General features: G+C 40.9%; 1 protein-coding gene across 2 annotated transcripts in view; it reads right to left on the bottom strand.

Moving 5' to 3' along the window:
- The window catches only part of LOC110056905 (delta-1-pyrroline-5-carboxylate synthase-like), a 187,160-nt gene extending 172,876 nt beyond the window's left edge, over positions 1 to 14,284 (bottom strand). For both annotated transcript variants that reach the window (XM_089288517.1, XM_020763461.2), the window contains exon 1: positions 13,894 to 14,284. In XM_089288517.1, coding sequence (XP_089144643.1) covers positions 13,894 to 14,154 — 261 coding nt within the window. In that variant the 5' untranslated portion in view covers positions 14,155 to 14,284. The remainder of the gene's footprint in view (positions 1 to 13,893) is intronic.
- Positions 14,285 to 22,581: the final 8,297 nt, after the last annotated feature.

Here is a 22,581-nt window from a genome sequence, read left to right as displayed (position 1 = left end):
CGTCGGTTTCTATCACTTACATTTCTTGTTTCATGTATTTCCAAATCATTTCTTATAAGAGTTGTAGTAAAAGAATGGAAAAATTCTGTAGTATTTGATTTAGCTTTGTCTCCCGGAGTCAATAATTAACTCATTTTTGCGTATTCAATCTTCTTGGCTTTCATGGGACATTTTGTCATGCAGAAAGAAATAATGCAATTTGTCTTCTCATCAGTTTTACGTATCAGGTTGTGTTCTTTTTGTTGATATTTTACACGTGGATATGCATAGCATCCACGAGTGCAGTGGGGATTTGTGTGCAAATGAATCAACCACTAACACGTAACCAGAAGCTCGATTAATTAGCTAATCGCCATACAGAAAAGTGGATAGTATTTCAAGCGAATCACAACACAGATTAGAAAGATTGTAACAGCTGTCATGACAGCTGGCTTTCAGGTCACCGCCATTGCTTGTGGGTACATGATTATAACCAATAACTTGCCTTTCATCACCTACATAAAACTCCCTTTTAAATTAAATAGCTCGTAGACACTAATGTACAGTTAAAGACGTCGGAACTGGAAAAGTAAAGTTTTTGTTTCATCTCAATACGTCTCGTTCACCTGTTACAAACACGCACAACTCACTGAAGACTGGGACCTAACTTCCTTATATGAAGGGCAAACAATGGAATGAATTCCAAAATGGCATCAGTCCATGAGGGAATTCGAGGGTGCATTTCTTGACATTACTGGCGCACGCTAGGCATTCATTTTACAGCAGTGGAGGTTAACACCACGCCTCAACAGGAGACTCGACACATTGAGTTGTTTGTGAATGATGAACGGCAAAGGAAAGTCGAAGGACTTCACGAGAGAGAAGAATGTAAGCTTAAATCGAACGTTGTTGTCAGTCGAAATGGTAAGGGCATCACACTGTTGTATCTCTTCATAGACAAACTATCAATCGAATAAACATTAAGCTTGTAGGTTTTTGAAATATCTTGTGAATTCTTTTGAATAGTTTCATTCAGGTTGTGTTGACACTCAGCTTAATTGCTTAAGCTTAATTGTTTTGAAGGTCATCGAAGGGCTGTGTGTACAGTTGTCAATTCCATTCATTCATAAATACCACACGCTTACCGACACTCAACGAAATATCATTTCAGGATTATGATTTTTCGTTTAGCTACGTGAATCTTCGTTTCATTTCTGGTGAAATCTCATCAAAATATCATTCTTAGATTAGCAAATTTTTGTGTCGCTCAACGAATTTTCTTTGAAATATCACCCGATAAATCACGATTCTTCGCTCGAAATTTCTACGATATTTTGCGGGAACAGTAGCCAAATTTCGAGGAAATTCATTTGCATTCTTTTTGCACAGTACTGTAGCTGTACATGTCTTTGACAGAGTACTTTTTGTTCTGCAAGGGTCTTCTTGCTGCATTTTCTTTTACTTGAAGCGAGAATCTGAGGTAGTGCGAAATGGTGTTCTTCGAAGGACTGTACAAACTTATCAATAAACCTGAATCTATGTTATTAATAGTCCTGTTTTTTTAGCCTCAGTACCCTGAGTTCAGTTTTTTATTTTTAATTTGAGTGTACTGTTGTTGTCTACCTTGCAGTATGGCTGTATGCCATACTGAGTAACTGGTGGACTGGACAAACTTATCAATGAAAGTCAATTGATGTTATTCATAGTTCTGTTTTTTTGTAGCCTTGGTACACTGAGCTCGCATTTATATTTTTAATTTGATTGCACTGTTGATGTCTACCTTGCAGTATGGCTGTAAAGATGTGGGACATTTGTGTTGTGACCAACTTTGCTAATAAAACCTCATGTTTCTGTGCGAGTATTTACGTTGATACCTAAGTCAACCGAAAAAGAGATTTTTTTCTCACGACAAATAATTTGAACTTCATATGGTTTGCCTGGGTTCTGACTTGCTAACACCAATTTAGATAACGTTACACAACGTTTTTCAATGCAAGATGCTGACAAAAAGCTTATGATACAGTTTCCTTTCTCTAAATAAAAACTCCTTTAGCTTCATAGAGATGTGTGACATGTTCAATGAGAGCTACTGTTTCCAGGATGTACAGTAAGTTGTATAACCGAATAGAAATACTACATCTTATGAGGGAGGAATGACCACCTTTGTGCCAAACAGAATTGGCCATTCTACAAAGGATCTCATTGATACTAGTGTACTCCATTGGAAGGCTGTATTACAGTAGTCCACTCTATTTATAACAGCTCTCATTCAGTTTCATTGCACATGTGGACCTAGAGAATCAGTGGCACATCCAAACCTTGAGCTAAGGGGGGATTGTTTTGCTTGCCCTGCCAGCTTTTCTTCCTTTTGTGATTTTTTCTTTTTTACCCAAAATAAGGAGGGACCCGGGGGTCCTGGCACCTCCCCTAGATCCACCACTGAGAATGAAAGTAACCTAACATTAGCAGCTCACCAGTTGCGATAGAAAACTGATGCGAAAGTTTCTGCAGCAGTTACACATCACATGTACGCATACAGAAAACCAATCAAGAATGACAATTTTGTTGGAGATACGATTATATTCTATTAAAACCAGAATAAATTATAAAGCCATCTCAACTTACCAATTTCAAACCACAGCATCAGAACTCACTTCCATATCCATGAGTAATGATAGTCCCCCTTTGATTTAATATTTTGGCCCTTTATTTATTCAACTTTAAATAAACGATGCCTTAAAACCGGATCTTGTCTGTGGTTACTGTACATATGGTTTATTTTTGTGCTTACGCTCTCTCTGAAATATTCCACAAAAAAACCAGGGAATTAGGAGTGTGTCGTGCGCAATTTCATGCAGGTGCCCATGGGTTAACCATACTTAGTGAGATCAAGTCGAAATGATTTAACTTAAGATTAATTTCATTTTACTTAGTGCAGCATTTTAATACAACCAGTGTGACTGATTATACATTACGGAAATATAAAGGAATGTATGGAAATAGGATCGAGTCAAGTTTAGATAAGCGTAAATCTACAAAATGATCAATTTGATTGACTTGAAAGGTTTTGTGTGCCATTGGCAACTTGTTACCCAGTCTCAGCAGCTTTGAATAAATCATTTCTTCTACCAGACGTCAGAGTCTCTTCCTTCTCTTTCTCTTGCCCATTATTACAATCTTTTAATCGGCAAGTGACTTAACATAACAACTTGGTAAAAGAAGGTGTTGCTAACGTGTCGCTCAGTGCAGTAGACCTTCATGTAACATTAAACGAAGTGTCCTCTCCTGGATATTAAGTTTCTTTTTTTTAGCAACCACAATTTTTTATGGCAACCATTTTACATTTTACGATTTTACAAATCGTTCAAGCTATTAACCCATTGATGCCCGAATGAAATTGCACCCAGCCCACCCCTAAATTTCCAGCGATTTTTTAACATTTCAGCACAAGCACAAGCGCTAAAAATAAACCAAATGCACAGTAACCACACACACAAGATTAGGTTTCAAGACATTGTTTATTTTAAGTTGAATAAATGAAGGGTCAAAATATTAAAAAATATCAACAAAAAGAACTCAAATTGATGTTTAAAACTACTAAGAAAACAAGAAATTATATTATTCTTTGCCACACAACAAAATGCCCAACAGAGGCCAAGAAATTGAATACGCGAAAATGAGCTATTATTGACTTCGGAGGACAGATGGAAACCAAATACAACAGAATTTCCATTCTTGTACTATAACAGCTAACATTTGAGAAAACAATGGAAAATATAAAAAAAAAATCAATCTGAAAACAAGAAATCAAATAATTCCTTTGCTGTATGATTAAATATTACAGTGCTGCGAAAGAAAGATTAAAGTTGCAAGTCAAAAAGACGACAAAAACAAGCTAATTATTTTTAGATCAATTGGATTTCATTGTTCGTGGCTAGTCTTATGCAGCTCGTTTCATTCCAGCCAAGGGACTCATCAGAGACCTTTCTGCTTGGCAAACTCGTTGGGCATCACGCCCAAAGTCCCATTCGCTAACAAAATGATGACAGCAATCTTGCCTTATATCGCAGAAGGATTCCCGACTGCACAAATTCAGGAGTGAAAATTGACAATAAAGTTGACAGTTACTTGTGATAATACATTGTTCGTGGCTAGTCTTACGCAGCTCATTTCGTCCCGGCCAAGGGACTCATCAGAGACCTTTCTGCTGGGCAAACTCGTTGGGCATCGCACCCAAAGTCCTGTTCACTAACAAAATGATGACAGCAATCTCGCCTTATATCACATAAGGATTCCCGACCGCACAAATTCACAAGTCAAAATTGACAATAAAGTTGACAGTTACTTGTGATAATACATTGTTCATGGCTAGCCTTACGCAGCTCATTTCTTCCCAGCCAAGGGACTCATCAGAGACCTTTCTGCTTGGCAAACTCGTTGGGCATCGTGCCCAAAGTCCCATTCGCTAACAAAATGATGACAACAATCTTGCCTTATATTGCATAAGGATTCCTGACCACACAAATTCAGGAGTGAAAACTGACAATAAAGTTGACAGTTACTTGTGATAATACATTGTTTGTGGCTAGTCTTACGCAGCTCATTTCGTCCCGGCCAAGGGACTCATCAGAGACCTTTCTGCTTGGCAAACTCGTTGGGCATCGCACCCAAAGTCCTGTTCACTAACAAAATGATGACAGCAATCTCGCCTTATATCGCATAAGGATTCCCGACCGCACAAATTCACAAGCCAAAATTGACAATAAAGTTGACAGTTACTTGTGATAATACATTGTTCATGGCTAGCCTTACGCAGCTCGTTTCTTCCCAGCCAAGGGACTCATCAGAGACCTTTCTGCTTGGCAAACTCGTTGGGCATCGTGCCCAAAGTCCCATTCGTTAACAAAATGATGACAGCAATCTCGCCTTATATTGCATAAGGATTCCTGACCACACAAATTCAGGAGTGAAAATTGACAATAAAGTTGACAGTTACTTGTGATAATACATTGTTCGTGGCTAGTCTTACGCAGCTCGTTTCGTCCCGGCCAAGGGACTCATCAGAGACCTTTCTGCTTGGCAAACTCGTTGGGCATCACACCCAAAGTCCCATTCACTAACAAAATGATGACAGCAATCTCGCCTTATATCGCATAAGGATTCCCGACCGCACAAATTCACAAGTGAAAATTGACAATAAAGTTGACAGTTACTTGTGATAATACATTGTTCGTGGCTAGCCTTACGCAGCTCGTTTCTTCCCAGCCAAGGGACTCATCAGAGACCTTTCTGCTTGGCAAACTCGTTGGGCATCATGCCTTAAGTCCCATTCGCTAACAAAATAATGACAGCAATCTCGCCTTATATTGCATAAGGATTCCTGACCACACAAATTCACGAGTGAAAATTGACCATAAAGTTGACAGTAACTTGTGATAATACATTGTTCGTGGCTAGTCTTATGCAGCTCGTTTCGTCCCGGCCAAGGGACTCATCAGAGACCTTTCTCCTTGGCAAACTCGTTGGGCATCATGCCCAAAGTCCCGTTCGCTGACAAAATGATGACAGCAATCTTGCCTTATATTATTATATCACAAGTAACTGTCAACTTTATTGTCAATTGGATTTCAACTGTGTTAAATTAGTGGCCACTTAGTTCTTTTCTCAGCAGTTCTGTAGTAGCTGAATAAGACTCCAAAAAATATATTTGAATGAAGCGAATAAACTAATCAAACAAACCACGGAGGTCGCCGTAAATTAAATATGCAGAAATCCAGTGTGCAAAAATACTGTTCACTATTAAAACCTAAAATTCCCCAAAACAGGGCACCAGATAAAAGAATTTGAAAGGAAGTTCAATAACAATAAATGTTCATTCAAGCTGAGGCAAAGAAACCTATTTCAAAACAAAAAAATGTTCAAAATTTTGCAGACGTGCTTCGCTGCAAGACCACGCATTCAAATCAATTCTTCATGATAAAGCGAAAGCTCTGAGTTTCTCCCAACCACTTTTGCAGTCATTTTATCAGCTGTGGCGTTACCAATCGTTCCAAAAGTTGAATTCGACTTTGAAGCAATAATGTACATTACCACTTTTGTTTCTAAAGTCCAGGATGCTGCTTTAAGTCAGTGATCTGTATTCAAAACTCACTTGAAAGTGCACCAATCGTCATATTTTTGTGGTGGTAGAAAGGAGCAAAAATTCTTCACCAGAAAGGTTTGAGGACTCTACAGGTACTCCTTGATCTTCCATTCTGAGGCCACCTTAACATTAATTTGTATTTTTCTTCTCTATTTTGAATCCTAAAGCAGTAATTTCTCTGTGTTAGGAATGAAAACAAGACCTTTGCAGTTTTTAGATTTGGCCCGCAGCACTGCACACTGTGATAACCTGCACTTTATGAGTGCACAATTTTAAGAAGAAAAACCATCTTCCTAGGACCCCTAAAGTCCTCTAAAAATATGCTTAGTAAGTTGCTTCTGATTGGTTTATTTGTCCTCAAGAACGATAGAACAATAAGAGAACCAAAAAGTCTTGAGGGAGGGTAGGAAAGGCTATTGTCCCCAAGTGCTTTTTTTCGGGCGGTTACAGGCAGCACGGGAAATTGGCCGGTAGTCAATGGGTTAAAGACCATTAAAGCAAAGGCATCAAACGCACTCTCATAATCTTTGATTACTGCTACTTTTAGGGGGATTGGGAAGGCTGTGCACCATGTGCATATGGCGCATAAAGCTATGAAATGACGCATTACGAAAGTACCTACCAGGCCTGCAATGCGCCCTAGCCACGAAACAGTTTGTGGAAAGGATTTTCATTTGTGAAATTTTCAGGGCAATGACAAATAAACACACAAGAAATCACGATGCCTTTGCTCTTTAATCGATGTGTTCGTTTTGTTTTCATCCCCAAAGCCCTTAATCGGACTCTGCTCGCAAACAAGGTTCTTGTTCAATCCATGTGCTTTCTGTTTTCAACAGAATGATATACTTCTGGTTTTCAATGATAGAATCAGCTGATTTGAATTTGTTTTTCATGCTGTAACTAGCCAAATAATATGCCTCAAAAATCTAAAGTTCAGAAATTGAAAAAGACTCAGAGATTGTCGCCGTTTTGTACTACGAATACTGAGTCCACCACAATGAATTGTGATCCTAAAAACAACGACCAAAACAAAGCTTCCAAGCGAAACAAAAAAACTTTTGTGTTATATACAGTTCACGCAGAGCTCAACTTTTGAATTGTAAATGCAACTTAACTTGTCACTCTAAATCTAAAACTGAGCATGTCTTAGTGATGTCAGACTCCGTGTGTTAAGTTTAATCAGTTCCAGTTCAGAATGTATAGTTTAACCGGTGTTTCAGCCAGAAAATTTTACTTGAGGGCCAAAGTGGCCCCTGAAGACCTTTTTTAGGGGCCAATTTTTTTAGGAAAGGGGCCAATAAATTGAAAGCTACAGACGGAAAAAATGCATCAGGGTACCAAGGAAAATAAAGCAGTTTATTAGGATCTATGATAAAAATTAATAAGTGCTTTTTGAAGTGTTTCTACTCAATAAAGTTTCTTTTGAATCAGACACTAGTATGAAGGATCTGTGCAATACAAGAGAACAATCCTTAGGCATACATGACGTAGTCAATGATCAAGGGTTTGCAATGCATTATAGGGCGATTTCAAACACAGCCAACCATTTGAAAGTTTTCCGATGTAAGAGAATCAATACAGCAAAGCAAAAGGACGGATTGACTTCTTTTCTTATGTTGAATGTTTTAGAAGCAAAGATCTTTAAATTTGATTTTCCAGAAGGACATAATGTGTGACAAAACAGCCGTTATTGATCATCAACACAGAGAAATGTAGTCACCATGATGGCGACTAAACCACAATTTTTGGTCGCCATGGATGAAATGTTAGTTGCAGTGGTGACCGTATCAGTCGCAATTTCGAACCCTGGGATGGCTTTTAAAATACTATGCCTGTCTGAGGCCTGAACTCTTGTAAAAGGAAAGGACCAAATTGGCCCATTTCTTGTTTTTCTGGGGGCCATCTCTGATTGCAGCACGGGATTCCCACAATGGCGTGCTCTGGCGTAAACACTGGTTTAACCTCAGTGAAAGGTTATATAATTTGTGTTAGCTATATTCTGTGACTGTACACTTAAACCTAGCTTGAAGTCTAGTAAAAAGTATAAAACAACAGCAATCAAGAATTACATATCCTTTGTCGAAATTTTTTTATGCCCCTTTATTTACCCCAATAGCCCAAACTTGTTTTAAATGGCCCATAACCTTCCAATGCCATGGGCCATAGGCTCATTTTCCTGTTTTGCCTTCCCAATCCCTGCTTTTAAGGGTGTTAGATTCCTTATTTCAGCAGTTGCTTTTTGTGTCATTGTTTTACTATAGAGTCACAATTATAGAAATTCAGATCTTCCAGTCCATGCTTATTTACGATCATGCCCTGTTCATCGCTGTCTACTTTATGTTTCTCGCTACAAATGAAAATATTTGTTGAAAACGATTCTTCATGCTTCAGGGGTTTTATCATTGTATAATATGAAATAAGGAGGCACATATGAAACTTCAAAATGCAAAGCAAGATAGTATTTTGCCTTGTTGGCACTTGCTGGAAGGTATAACTAGTTTAGACACTGCCCAAATTAAGAATAATTTAACGGTTGCAAGATTATCATTATTGTGCACGCTTGTACAGGATTTTTTTTTTTTTTTTGGGGGGGGGGGGGGTAATATAAGCTTATTAAAATACAACAACAGCAATTACTGAAGAAATAAAGTAAAGGAACTTAAATATCTCAATAAAAACATTTTTTGAGCTGCCATGAATGGCCAACTTTTTTCTGCGTTATTCCACACTTAAAACATTCAAGTTTGTCTAAACAAACGGTTGCGTTTGTTAATCGAACCAATTAATGTTTAGAGCGTGAACACGTCAAGTTTTGACAGCTCCGCCTGAATGTTTCTGCACATGAAACACAGGTTTTGAAAACGTTGCGTCAAGTTTTTTGTACATATAACATTCTAAAGTACATTCGCCAGCTGCACTGTAAACCATGTCAGTTGTGCAAGTCAAGCTTGTATATTCATATTACTCAATGGAAAGGGTCACTCAGTCTTTCTGGTAAAAACGTGAACACCAGAGGAAATTTCTGGAACATTAATTGTTTCGCAACCAATCAGATGCGAGATAAAGCTGCAAAAGATAACCACCAAACCCTCACAGCAGCTTGACACAAAACAACGAGCTCGCTTTTCCTTCCACCAGAAATCTTCAATTTTGCCGTTTTCAAATATGGAAATTGTTCTTTTAATTTTCTACTTCAGCTTATGTATTAGCAAATAATAAATATGAACAACATTTTACCGAAAAGCGATTTTGAATCGAGCAGACAGGATCAGACACAGCTAGTAAGCGCGTCTGAGAGCAGAAATTGTACTCTCCTCTCAATCTTTATTTCGGTGTCTTCAATGTTGTGAATTATACGGGTAATTATTTCTGGGATTTAACTTTGTTCCTGTTTGAACAAAAAGTAAAAAAAGCTTTACATAATGTTCGCCTTATCTCATTTGGGTGCCGGAGCACATGACATAACACCTGCCATTACATAAGAATTCTCCAGCTCAAGATGTCATGCAAACCGTTAGTCTATAAAAATTTGGTCCTGTACAACCGAGATGATTCTCAAATTCCACAAGCTGATTTCGTCAGTTCGCAAATTTAAAGTGCACCTAACCCCAAAAATTTTTTTTCGCTAGAACGAATCTACTTATTATTTGAAATAGTTCTGCGAAAAAAATTTTGGATTCCGTTAAATCCTCGATTTTCTGTGCCACGACAAAATCTCGAAAATAGCTCCAAAACACCGCCATTTTGTTTCACGACCGAGTTTGAGGAGAATGGGTCCAGCGGCTCTTGTGACGTCTACCCAGGAAGGTTGGATATCTCATTTCCTCTCATTTCCTTCAGGATGGTGCAATACACATTCGAAAAGTGTGCAGAAACGCCTTCCAGAGGCGCTATCGGCTGTTGCAGCAATATTCCAGATTTAAAGAAAGATATACTGTACAATTTACTGACGATGATCGGCTAATGGTGCAATAAAGACATAAACGATGGTTGATTTTGTCAAACCGAAACAAGCGAACTGAATCTGTGAGAACCATTGAAGAACTCTCACTGGAATTTGTTCCACAGACTTTCGAACGCTATTTTCATAAATTTTCTGCTTAAAGCTAACCAGCAATTTGTAGAAATACCACCGACAACCTATATCTTCCAATCCCGCAGTATTTATAACATAACCGGCAACGTTGTGTGATCCGGTCATGATCAAGAAGCGTTATACTGATATGTAAATAGATCGCAACTGTACGCCGCTAACCAACACTTATTTCTCTTTCGATTTAGATGAAAGTCGAAGATTAATCCTCTAGAATTACATGATAACAAAATTGTTAGACTCACAGAGTTTTTCGAAGGTTTGGAAATCAGCAGTGTGACAAAGATTCTGTGCAATAGCGTCAAAAATATGACTGCGTAACATTATCTGCGGACCGCTTAGGGAACACACCCTTTTCGCTTATCCGACGAATTTCACTGCAAACTTTGAGAACAATTTACATTGGTTATTTGGAGTTACGACTTAAAACGTGTGACAATGTGAAATCGGTAATTGCATGAAATGTTTCCTTCCGCCTTGCTTCCCGCAGCTTCAAAAATACAGCTCCAAACAATACGATTTTCAATCGATCGAAGCCAATGTTTTGGAGGTCATCAAGTCTCGAAAACTGCAACACGTACGTCGCTCTTATAAACATGAAGCATTCAACTGAAAGTAAAACACAAACTGGATTTAACAGAACCTTGACAAAATACATTCTCGGTAAGGACAAATGTAAACGGGCTATAAACACACGTGGGAATCTTATGTTTAGTTGACGAAATTACCATCCAAAGCAGTCCTTGAGTTTTCTTTCCTGCTGTTCATTTGCCTGCTCCTCCACTTCGTATCTAGCTTTCCATTCCTAATATATATGCAGCTCGTCCGCAAAGACGTCTTCCCCGTCGTCGCTTGAAATATTGTAAATTGCTCTCAAAGCTCTAAGCAGTGAGTTCAGAGTTGTCGAACGTGCTCAATCGAAGTTTATTTCGGAGCCTTCCGAATCGAAACTTAACTCTGACTCCAGTGACGAAAAAGAAATGATTCTGAGACAAAACTTGGACGTTTTAGTCCCAAAATACATCGGTACGATTAGTTTTGCATTCTATTTTCTCGAGCAAATACAGTGAGTTGACTGAGGCGCTATTGTGTTTGGTTCCTGGGTAGACGTCATCAGGTACCGCCGCCCCAGACTCCCTAAAACACGGTCGTGAAACACTTAATCGCGACTTTGAAAGAGCATAGAAAATCGAGGATTCAACCAAATTCAAAAATTTCTTCGCCCAAATGCTTCAAAGAAAGTCTAGATTTGTTTTAGCGAAAAAAAAATTTGGAGGTTAGGTGCACTTTAATGCCCTTTGGAAATCTCAAAATTTTTATTCTTATTTATTTCAGGGTGCTGAACTTTAGTTACAAAAAAACTCGATGCAACGTTTTCAACACTTGTGTTCACGTGCAGAAACATTCAGGCAGAGCTGTCAAAACTTGACGTGTTCACGCTCTAAATGTTAATTGGTTCAATTAAAAAATGTGACAGTTTGTCTAGACAAACTTGAATGTTTTAAGCGTGAAACAACGCGGAAAAAAGTTGGCCACTCACGGTAGCTTGAAAATGGTAGTACAGTACCACTCAAAAGTAAGTTACCACCTCTCGTCTCGTTTCTTGCAAGACGAGAGTCTTGTCTTGAGATACGAGAGTCTCGTCTCGCGAGAACTATTGATGCGTATATTTTGGAATAAATTACAAGCAGTTAGCTTGCGAGAAAACAATTAATTTCTCGCGACGCGGTGAAGTTTACCCCACGAGAGCATCTGGTTTTGCGGGCTTTTGTTTTACACGCCGCTTCAGGGGAGCCAACTTTAACTTACAAGCGAAAAACTTAAATAAAAGTGATGAAAAACAAACGTCAAAGACGTTCGCAAAAACTAGAGTTCGGCAGTCGCTTTAATTATGTCATTGCAGCATGTTAACTTTGCGTAAATATGAACGACAGCTTTTAAGTGGAAACTTGCTTCGCAAGACCCAATACTATGATCGCAAATGAAGAAACTGAATGGAAACCTTGGTTTTTGTTCTCAAATCAAGACGTTGGTGAAAGTGCTTGTAATCGATGAGTGAAGGGTCAATAGTTTCCGGATTATTTTTAGTCTGTAACGCAGTGAATTTGCATAAGTGTGTGTGTCCTTTGAACTCGCTTTTGAATCGTAAAACAGTTGTTTTCATCACTAAAATTGAATGTAAACAATCCTAAAAATCAAAATATTAACCATCGGAAAGAGAACTTCGGTAAATCTGCACATGTTTCGTCTGACAGCGAGAAAGGAAGTGAATTTTTGATTACATAACAAATCAAAAACGTTACTTTATGCACGCGTCCTTTGCTAAAATAACAAACGCACGTGGCAGAAGTGTCCAAAGAATTGGAACGTGAAATGGAACGCTGAAGATGTCAGTTTGAATACTGAAAGTTATGTTGATCTTAATTTCCTTGTTAAATGCGCTTACCAAGAAAGTCAAAGTCTGCTGAGCAATTGATGGAAAGATTGCGATCTTTTGGTCAAATTAGTTGTGTTGATGTTGAACTCGCCTACATGTACATCGATCAATAAAAGGCTTTCGGAGAACCCTACAAACAAAGAGAGGCATTTCAAAAACGAAATGGCTTTATAGGAGTTGTCAATAGCAAATGCTGCAAGATAAGCTGTGTCACAGAACTTGTTTAACTGCAAAGATAGTAATGCACGTCGATCAGCGATCGAAACACGGCTGTGAAAATTGTGAACCGCTCGAAGGCCAAGAATGGTCCTGAACGGTCCATGTTTGCTTTTAAACATGACACTGTTAACCTTTCTTTCATGTATACAGCACCTTTCTACTGAAGTGAAGGTAATGACTTCATTAATCATGGCGTTTGCTTGGCGAAAGAAGCCGCTTGGATCGATCAGCAAAGGAAGCAATTTCAGCGTACAGGTCTGGACACTGTGGAAGTCATGAACAATATGTTTTCGATTGAAAACTGAAAAATTTACATCATATATATTCACAGATACCATTCTCAAACCACGCGAGTTAAAAATGTCTGAAGTTACATCTTTTATGAACATGGTAAACATCAGAAATCCAGGGTCGGAACTCGCAACCGAAGCTTCGTCAGATTGCGCAAAGTTTTGCGGCATTATTGCTGCATTGTTTGCTTTACAATAGGCTATTAAAATCTCGCGAGAAGTTCAGGCAGCCATACTTACAGTTTTTTAAAGCTCTCGCGAAACGAAAGTCTCATTTCTTGAGACGAGAGTCTCGTCTCGCGAGAAGGTGGTAACTTACTTTTGAGCGGCACTGTATGTTCCTTGTATTATGTTGTTATGTGAGGATGTCCACACTGCAAACATAATGACATTATGTCCCTCTTGTGTCATTATGTTTATGTCGTTATGCTGTTGTGTGAACTACAATCCCAGACAAAAGACTTGGGACACGAAGCAAGTTCTCCCCTCCCCCCACTTTCAATGTTGATAATCAGGTGATTTTTGCCTTTTTTGTTGGAGAAAACGCGATATTTTCCAACATCGATTAGGGGGGGAGGGGGATACGTGATACAGCTCAAGTGTCCCAACTACTTTTGGCCGGGATTGTAGGCTTTACTTACTATACTTATTTTATTAATCACTGAACGGCCTTTCAAAAACAACCATTCTTAAATCCACTAAACCTGAATGGTACAAACAATAACAAGCTTACTTGTTCAACAATAGACGCCAGTCTTCCTAGAGCCACTCCACACTCATCATCTCTTGTGATAACAGCTGATCCAAGCTTAACAACCACTCTCTTTGCTTTCCGTTTTAACTCTGATCTAAACGCAATTCCCTTTCCAATGTTCGAATGAATGGAACTGTTTATGCCTCTGTCTAGCGTAGAATAAAATCTTCCACCAGGGCACAATTTCGAACGCCGAAAAAAAACGTTCCGCAACACGTAGGTTGCCATTACAGCACACATTGTTTTTCGGAAAAATGAACGAGCAGTCACTCAACACAATGACGATATCCCAGCTGGTCGCCCGGTATCGCTTTGCATTCCACAACTTGCGTCTGCGTGGCAGTCTATCGGTAGTACTCGGTAATCAATTCATGCTTTTTGCACCACGATCCTTTTGGCCAGCTCCAAGAACGCGAGCGGTAGCTATGTCGTGTAAGGTATGTAAAGATACCTGTTTTGGATACCTCGTCCCCAGGGTCTTCTCCTCGACGATTTTGGCGGCTCGTCGGGAGAAAACCCTGGTAAAAGCTGGGTTCACGTCGTACAAAATCTCCAAAAAATCTTGGAGATTTTTATCCCATGACATTTTGAGTAGACCAAAACAAAATGGCAGCCAAAGTTGAGTTGGAAATTTGCCTTAGAAAGCGGAAACGTTATGCACGAGGCAGTGATGGCCTCCTAGAAAGATAAGACGTTATATTCGCTGGGTTTTTGGACGGCGTTGACAAAATCTGGATCGGACCGGATCACGGATCGGATCAAGGAAAAAAATTCAAAATTCAAAATTTTGTTGAGCAAATTATACTAGAGTGACTACTGTGAGCAGAACGTTTTATTTAACTGGGAGCTGGTCACAGGCTGTTGGGTTTTGACTGCGATGATCAATCATGTCTTCATATCTTTCTACGCAGTTCAACTATATGATATTTCGTATATTCACTTGCACTCTTCACCATCTACGGGTATATTACGAACTCACAATGTGACCAATTCCCAGTTGGCTTGATAGCTCAGTTGGTAGAGCACTGTACCGGTATCACAGAGGTCATGGGTTCGAGTCCCGTTCAGGCCTGAATTTTTTTCAGGCTTTAATTTCACGACTGCTTAAGTTGTGTGTATAATTGCGATGATCAATCATGTCTTCATATCCTTCTCCGCAGTTCAAATAAATGATATTTCGTATATTCACTTGCATCAATGGTAAACTGTCATAAAAAGAGTCAGCATGGTAATAATAGGACGAACATATGAATCGAAACACAAAAACTAAAAACACTAAAAAAGTTTAACACCTGATGATTTCAAACAATTTCCGTTTTTGAGGCAAATTTATACTTTTACAAGATGTGAGTTTGGAGTACTATGTTTCGCACTGGAATAAAACGAAACAAACCATTTGTATTTCAAGAAAGTATAGCTGTTTTACAAAAAAATTATAGGAATAACATCGATAGTGTGAACGATAACGCAACCCGAGAATAAACAACATTTTAGGAGTTACGTCACGATTTTTAGAGTCATTTTTAGGGTCGTAAAGAGTTGCCTTTAAATAGAATGAAACCTTAAAATGATCGTGTTCTAGGATAAAAAACACTTAAGAGGCAAGAACAAATCAAAACGAAATGAGGATCGTTAAGGATGGCAAAGATTAACGAGGACTGCAAATGACGAACTTGAAAAACTAGGCTAGTTTTTTCAAGACGCGCAAATCGTGACATAGCTCCTTTAAAGCAAGCCATGTCCATAAGTTTTCGTACGTAAGTTTTCTCATTAACTCTAACGCCAACTGTAGTGCTCATATCTGACACGAAGATGTAGCCGAGAATTAGCTACTGATACGAACAATTTTAAAAACGAGAATGGGAGGTTCACGCAAGCTTCGAGCCAACTAACGTTCAAATATAACTACATCTGCCTGTTCATTATAATTTAAATTCGTCGTAAATTAAGCGGTTATGTGGCTTTTTAAATGACCTCTTGTCATTCTCTGTAATTAACATGTCATTGCGTCAAATTCAGGATTCTTATTTTCATTTAACAAATTTTAGTCTTCCACTTTTATTTTTTATTTATTATCTTATAAACGATTTGATTTTTGGGGGGATTTTTTTTTCTTTAATACTTTGTTTTTTATTTCTGTGATCCGATCCGTGATCCGGTCCGGTCCGATCTAGGTTTTGTCGACGCCGGGTTTTCGGATGCAGGAGCGCTACGGTACGTAAAATTATATCCAGAAATCAGAACGGTAAGTGTGATAATAGGTTTTTGGCCTGGGAAAGCACTTCTGTAAAACCTGGGAAACTCTCTTGCTACGGGGATCAGTACCGGATCTGTTACAGGGAATTACCTTGAGAGACGTCAACAGCACTCAGAACTTAGGTCCAACGATATCGTTTTAATCCAAGAATACAATCAGAATGCAACCGGAACATAACCGGAATACAGCCAGAATGTAACCAAAGACTATTTTACAAGGCACGACTATTTAAGCCGAAAGCGCAATTCTAAAGGATCACGCAAAGCCATTAACAATTCTTAACTAAACACTATGTCATACATCTCAGAAAGCTCGACTGGCTATAACGGAATTCAACGTTTACAAGATCAATAACCTTCAAAACAATACAGGTAGACAACAGTTCAACAAAAGACTATCGCAGGCAGCAATTACAGTTCAACGCTTATTACAGCCATGATCCTACAACAAACTAGCAGGTGTCCATTACGGTCAATGAACTGGAACAGTAACCTGTAACTCAGAAATGCAAAACGAACTAAAACCAATATATCTATGTTGGATTTCTATATTTTCCGACAGCGAAAGCGAATATGTAAAACGTACTTAATTATCTAACTCTCTCTCCTCACATAAGGCAACCTGCTTGTTTGTACTGCAGGGTGATCAGCTTACATGAAAGACTGTACCTATCACCCAGGCAGTGAGGCATGGGTATAAATTTCGGCTCCATTTTTTTTTTTTTTTTTTACCCAGGCAGTGAGACCTGGGTTTAAATTTCGGCTTTCTTTTTTTCCGCGTTCAGTCACAAATCACCGTCTGGTCTCTAAAGCGCATGCGCCACCTGTGCATGTGTACAGCACATTGAATTTACAGAACTTGTCGTCGAGAAAAGTTAGCACGGATTCCATGATTTCTAGGGCGATGAAATCACATACAAACGAACACACCGTTCAAGATAGACCAACACTAAAGGACGTTAAGCGCTTTCAGAACGGGTCGCTGCAAGTCTTACGAGAGATCAATTTACGGGCGAACTTTTTGAGTGAATCATGAATCATGTTATACCAAAGGAGCCATCAACCGCGGCTATCAACTCTTCAACTTGATAAAAAGCATCTTCAGAAGCGTCTTCGTACTTTTAGACGTGATAGTGAACCAAGCAGAATCCCAGTACGTCAGCTCAAGAACGTCTGAGCAACAAGAGCAGAAATAGAACTGTAACCAGGTTAAGACATATTGGAATAAAAACGTTCTCTGGTTAAAAATATATTAAAAACATAAGCTTTCGGCTATCAGTCTATAGCCTTTAACGAATGAAAAATGTGGCGCGCAAGCGAAAATATATACGAATGGGGTGCGAAAAATTGAGAATAAAAATAAGCGTGAAAAAAGCAAGAAGCCGAAAGCTTATGTTTTTAATATATTTTTAACCAGAGAACGTTTTTATTCCAATATGTCTTATCCTGGTTACAGTTCTATTTTTACTCGTATCCGCCAAGAGGCTGGGCTGGAAGCCCTAAAACTAGCGCGAAGGATGGAGAAAACAACCTACAAACTTGAAGCCCACCATCGCCATTTACACTTCAGGAGTACCCAACGACAGTTTTGACGAAAATCCACCGTACGGTCTGCTTAACATTACCCGAGTGTCGCTACGTCAGTCTTGTTTAATATTTAACTTTCCTGGGAAAAAAATACCCGCTCTTCACCGCCAGCAAGCAGGATTTCGAAGTTATCGGACTCCCAGCCAGCGCTCGACGTTGAGGTCGTCAACGAGCCAGCATGCTTTAAACTTGTCACCTAGCCAGCCAGCATAAGAAAAGTTTGCCAAAAGTTTGCCAGTATGTTCGAGTATACCATTTTTTGCCAGCCAGCGAGCTAGTAATTTCAATATACCATAGCAAGGTACATTTCCTTAAAACTATTAATATAACAACGGATTTAGTATTGCGTACCATGAACGCAATAAGTACGTTAATGGTTTCATTTTTACATTTAACTGGAAAGTTTTTGTAACACTTAAGAGATTACACTTACCATTCAACAGTAAACAAAAGGGAAAGATAAAATGTGCTAAAAGTGTCCTGATTATCCTTCAGGGATCCAAGCTTCACTCTGAAAATAAATCGTGAATTCCCTCCAAAAGAGCGTGAAGTATAAACAACGTCCATTCACTTAACAGACGTAATCTAGATATTAATGAAGATCTATCGTTGTTATTATAAGTACAACAAGAAACCTATCAATCAGTTTCTAACGCTTACATACGACAAACTTTCACATTCATTTCATTTCTCACAGTTATTGTTCCAAAAAGTCAACGAACCTCCATACAAAGAAACATTGTTTAGCTCATGAAGTAAAAGCGAGACGAGATTACAAAGCCCTCACTAGGCTTTGGCTACCCAGTGTCTGTCATTTTTATTTTCAAATGAACCTACGATACAAACAGATGTCAGTTACCGTTGTTAATACGACATTTCGTTGGCAAAAGGTTCAATACAGAAGCCGGAAGGATTCGCAGCAAACGCAATCGTTACTTGTTCGTCAGGCGATCACCGCAAAAGACTCACGACAGAAGCCGCAAGGATTCGCAGCAAAAGCAATCGTTGGTTGTTCGTCAGGCGATCACCCCAAAAGACTCACGACAGAAGCCGCAAGGATTCGCAGCAAAAGCAATCGTTGGTTGTTCCTCAGGCGATCACCGCAAAAGACTCGCGACAGAAGCCGCAAGGATTCGCAGCAAAAGCAATCATTGGTTGTTCGTCAGGCGATCACCGCAAAAGACTCACGACAGAAGCCGCGAGGATTCGCAGCAAAAGCAATCGTTACTTGTTCGTAAGGCGATCACCGCAAAAGACTCACGACAGAAGCCGCAAGGATTCGCAGCAAAAGCAATCGTTGGTTGTTCGTCAGGCGATCACTGCAAAAGACTCACGACAGAAGCCGCAAGGATTCGCAGCAAAAGCAATCGTTGGTTGTTCGTCAGGCGATCACCGCAAAAGACTCACGACAGAAGCCGCAAGGATTCGCAGCAAAAGCAATCGTTGGTTGTTCGTCAGGCGATCACCGCAAAAGACTCGCGACAGAAGCCGCAAGGATTCGCAGCAAAAGCAATCGTTGGTTGTTCGTAAGGCGATCACCGCAAAACACTCACGACAGAAGCCCCAAGGATTCGCAGCAAAAGCAATCGTTGGTTGTTCGTAAGGCGATCACCGCAAAAGACTCACGACAGAAGCCGCGAGGATTCGCAGCAAAAGCAATCGTTACTTGTTCGTAAGGCGATCACCGCAAAAGACTCACGACAGAAGCCGCAAGGATTCGCAGCAAAAGCAATCGTTGGTTGTTCGTCAGGCGATCACTGCAAAAGACTCACGACAGAAGCCGCAAGGATTCGCAGCAAAAGCAATCGTTGGTTGTTCGTAAGGCGATCACCGCAAAAGACTCACGACAGAAGCCGCAAGGATTCGCAGCAAAAGCAATCGTTACTTGTTCGTAAGGCGATCACCGCAAAAGACTCACGACAGAAGCCGCAAGGATTCGCAGCAAAAGCAATCGTTGGTTGTTCGTCAGGCGATCACTGCAAAAGACTCACGACAGAAGCCGCAAGGATTCGCAGCAAAAGCAATCGTTGGTTGTTCGTAAGGCGATCACCGCAAAAGACTCACGACAGAAGCCGCAAGGATTCGCAGCAAAAGCAATCGTTGGTTGTTCGTCAGGCGATCACCGCAAAAGACTCACGACAGAAGCCGCAAGGATTCGCAGCAAAAGCAATCGTTGGTTGTTCGTCAGGCGATCACTGCAAAAGACTCACGACAGAAGCCGCAAGGATTCGCAGCAAAAGCAATCGTTGGTTGTTCGTAAGGCGATCACCGCAAAAGACTCACGACAGAAGCCGCGAGGATTCGCAGCAAAAGCAATCGTTACTTGTTCGTAAGGCGATCACCGCAAAAGACTCACGACAGAAGCCGCAAGGATTCGCAGCAAAAGCAATCGTTGGTTGTTCGTAAGGCGATCACCGCAAAAGACTCACGACAGAAGCCGCAAGGATTCGCAGCAAAAGCAATCGTTGGTTGTTCGTCAGGCGATCACCGCAAAAGACTCACGACAGAAGCCGCAAGGATTCGCAGCAAAAGCAATCGTTGGTTGTTCGTCAGGCGATCACTGCAAAAGACTCACGACAGAAGCCGCAAGGATTCGCAGCAAAAGCAATCGTTACTTGTTCGTCAGGCGATCACCGCAAAAGACTCACGACAGAAGCCGCAAGGATTCGCAGCAAAAGCAATCGTTGGTTGTTCGTAAGGCGATCACCGCAAAAGACTCACGACAGAAGCCGCGAGGATTCGCAGCAAAAGCAATCGTTACTTGTTCGTAAGGCGATCACCGCAAAAGACTCACGACAGAAGCCGCAAGGATTCGCAGCAAAAGCAATCGTTGGTTGTTCGTAAGGCGATCACCGCAAAAGACTCACGACAGAAGCCGCAAGGATTCGCAGCAAAAGCAATCGTTACTTGTTCGTAAGGCGATCACCGCAAAAGACTCACGACAGAAGCCGCAAGGATTCGCAGCAAAAGCAATCGTTGGTTGTTCGTCAGGCGATCACCGCAAAAGACTCACGACAGAAGCCGCAAGGATTCGCAGCAAAAGCAATCGTTGGTTGTTCGTAAGGCGATCACCGCAAAAGACTCACGACAGAAGCCGCGAGGATTCGCAGCAAAAGCAATCGTTACTTGTTCGTAAGGCGATCACCGCAAAAGACTCACGACAGAAGCCGCAAGGATTCGCAGCAAAAGCAATCGTTGGTTGTTCGTCAGGCGATCACTGCAAAAGACTCACGACAGAAGCCGCAAGGATTCGCAGCAAAAGCAATCGTTGGTTGTTCGTAAGGCGATCACCGCAAAAGACTCACGACAGAAGCCGCAAGGATTCGCAGCAAAAGCAATCGTTACTTGTTCGTAAGGCGATCACCGCAAAAGACTCACGACAGAAGCCGCAAGGATTCGCAGCAAAAGCAATCGTTGGTTGTTCGTAAGGCGATCACCGCAAAAAACTCACGACAGAAGCCGGGAGGATTCGCAGCAAAAGCAATCGTTGGTTATTCGTCAGGCGATCACCGCAAAAGACTCACGACAGAAGCCGCAAGGATTCGCAGCAAAAGCAATCGTTACTTGTTCGTCAGGCGATCACCGCAAAAGACTCACGACAGAAGCCGCAAGGATTCGCAGCAAAAGCAATCGTTGGTTGTTCGTAAGGCGATCACCGCAAAAGACTCACGACAGAAGCCGCAAGGATTCGCAGCAAAAGTAATCGTTACTTGTTCGTCAGGCGATCACCGCAAAAGACTCACGACAGAAGCCGCAAGGATTCGCAGCAAAAGCAATCGTTGGTTGTTCGTCAGGCGATCACCGCAAAAGACTCACGACAGAAGCCGCAAGGATTCGCAGCAAAAGCAATCGTTGGTTGTTCGTCAGGCGATCACCGCAAAAGACTCACGACAGAAGCCGCAAGGATTCGCAGGAAAAACAATCGTTGGTTGTTCGTCAGGCGATCACCGCAAAAGACTCGCGACGGAAGCCGCAAGGATTCGCAGCAAAAGCAATCTTTGGTTGTCCGTAAGGCGATCACCGCAAAAGACTCACGACAGAAGCCGCAAGCATTCGCAGCAAAAGCAATCGTTACTTGTTGGTAAGGCGATCACCGCAAAAGACTCGCGACAGAAGCCGCAAGGATTCGCAGCAAAAGCAATCGTTATTTGTTCGTAAGGCGATCACCGCAAAAGACTCACGACAGAAGCCGCGAGGATTCGCAGCAAAAGCAATCGTTGGTTGTTCGTCAGGCGATCACCGCAAAAGACTCACGACAGAAGCCGCAAGGATTCGCAGCAAAAGCAATCGTTGGTTGTTCGTCAGGCGATCACCGCAAAAGACTCGCGACAGAAGCCGCAAGGATTCGCAGCAAAAGCAATCGTTGGTTGTTCGTCAGGCGATCACCGCAAAAGACTCGCGACAGAAGCCGCAAGGATTCGCAGCAAAAGCAATCGTTGGTTGTTCGTAAGGCGATCACCGCAAAAGACTCACGACAGAAGCCGCAAGGATTCGCAGCAAAAGCAATCGTTACTTGTTGGTAAGGCGATCACCGCAAAAGACTCACGACAGAAGCCGCAAGGATTCGCAGCAAAAGCAATCGTTACTTGTTCGTCAGGTGATCACCGCAAAAGACTCACGACAGAAGCCGCGAGGATTCGCAGCAAAAGCAATCGTTACTTGTTCGTAAGGCGATCACCGCAAAAGACTCACGACAGAAGCCGCAAGGATTCGCAGCAAAAGCAATCGTTGGTTGTTCGTCAGGCGATCACCGCAAAAGACTCACGACAGAAGCCGCAAGGATTCGCAGCAAAAGCAATCGTTGGTTGTTCGTAAGGCGATCAC

Source organism: Orbicella faveolata, unplaced genomic scaffold (genome assembly GCF_042242905.1).
Source record: "Orbicella faveolata isolate gen_17 unplaced genomic scaffold, um_ofav_v1 contig_1, whole genome shotgun sequence".
Taxonomy (NCBI): domain Eukaryota; kingdom Metazoa; phylum Cnidaria; class Anthozoa; order Scleractinia; family Merulinidae; genus Orbicella; species Orbicella faveolata.
The sequence above is the reverse complement of the archived record's forward strand: the minus strand, read 5'-3'. Positions and strand labels throughout refer to the sequence as shown.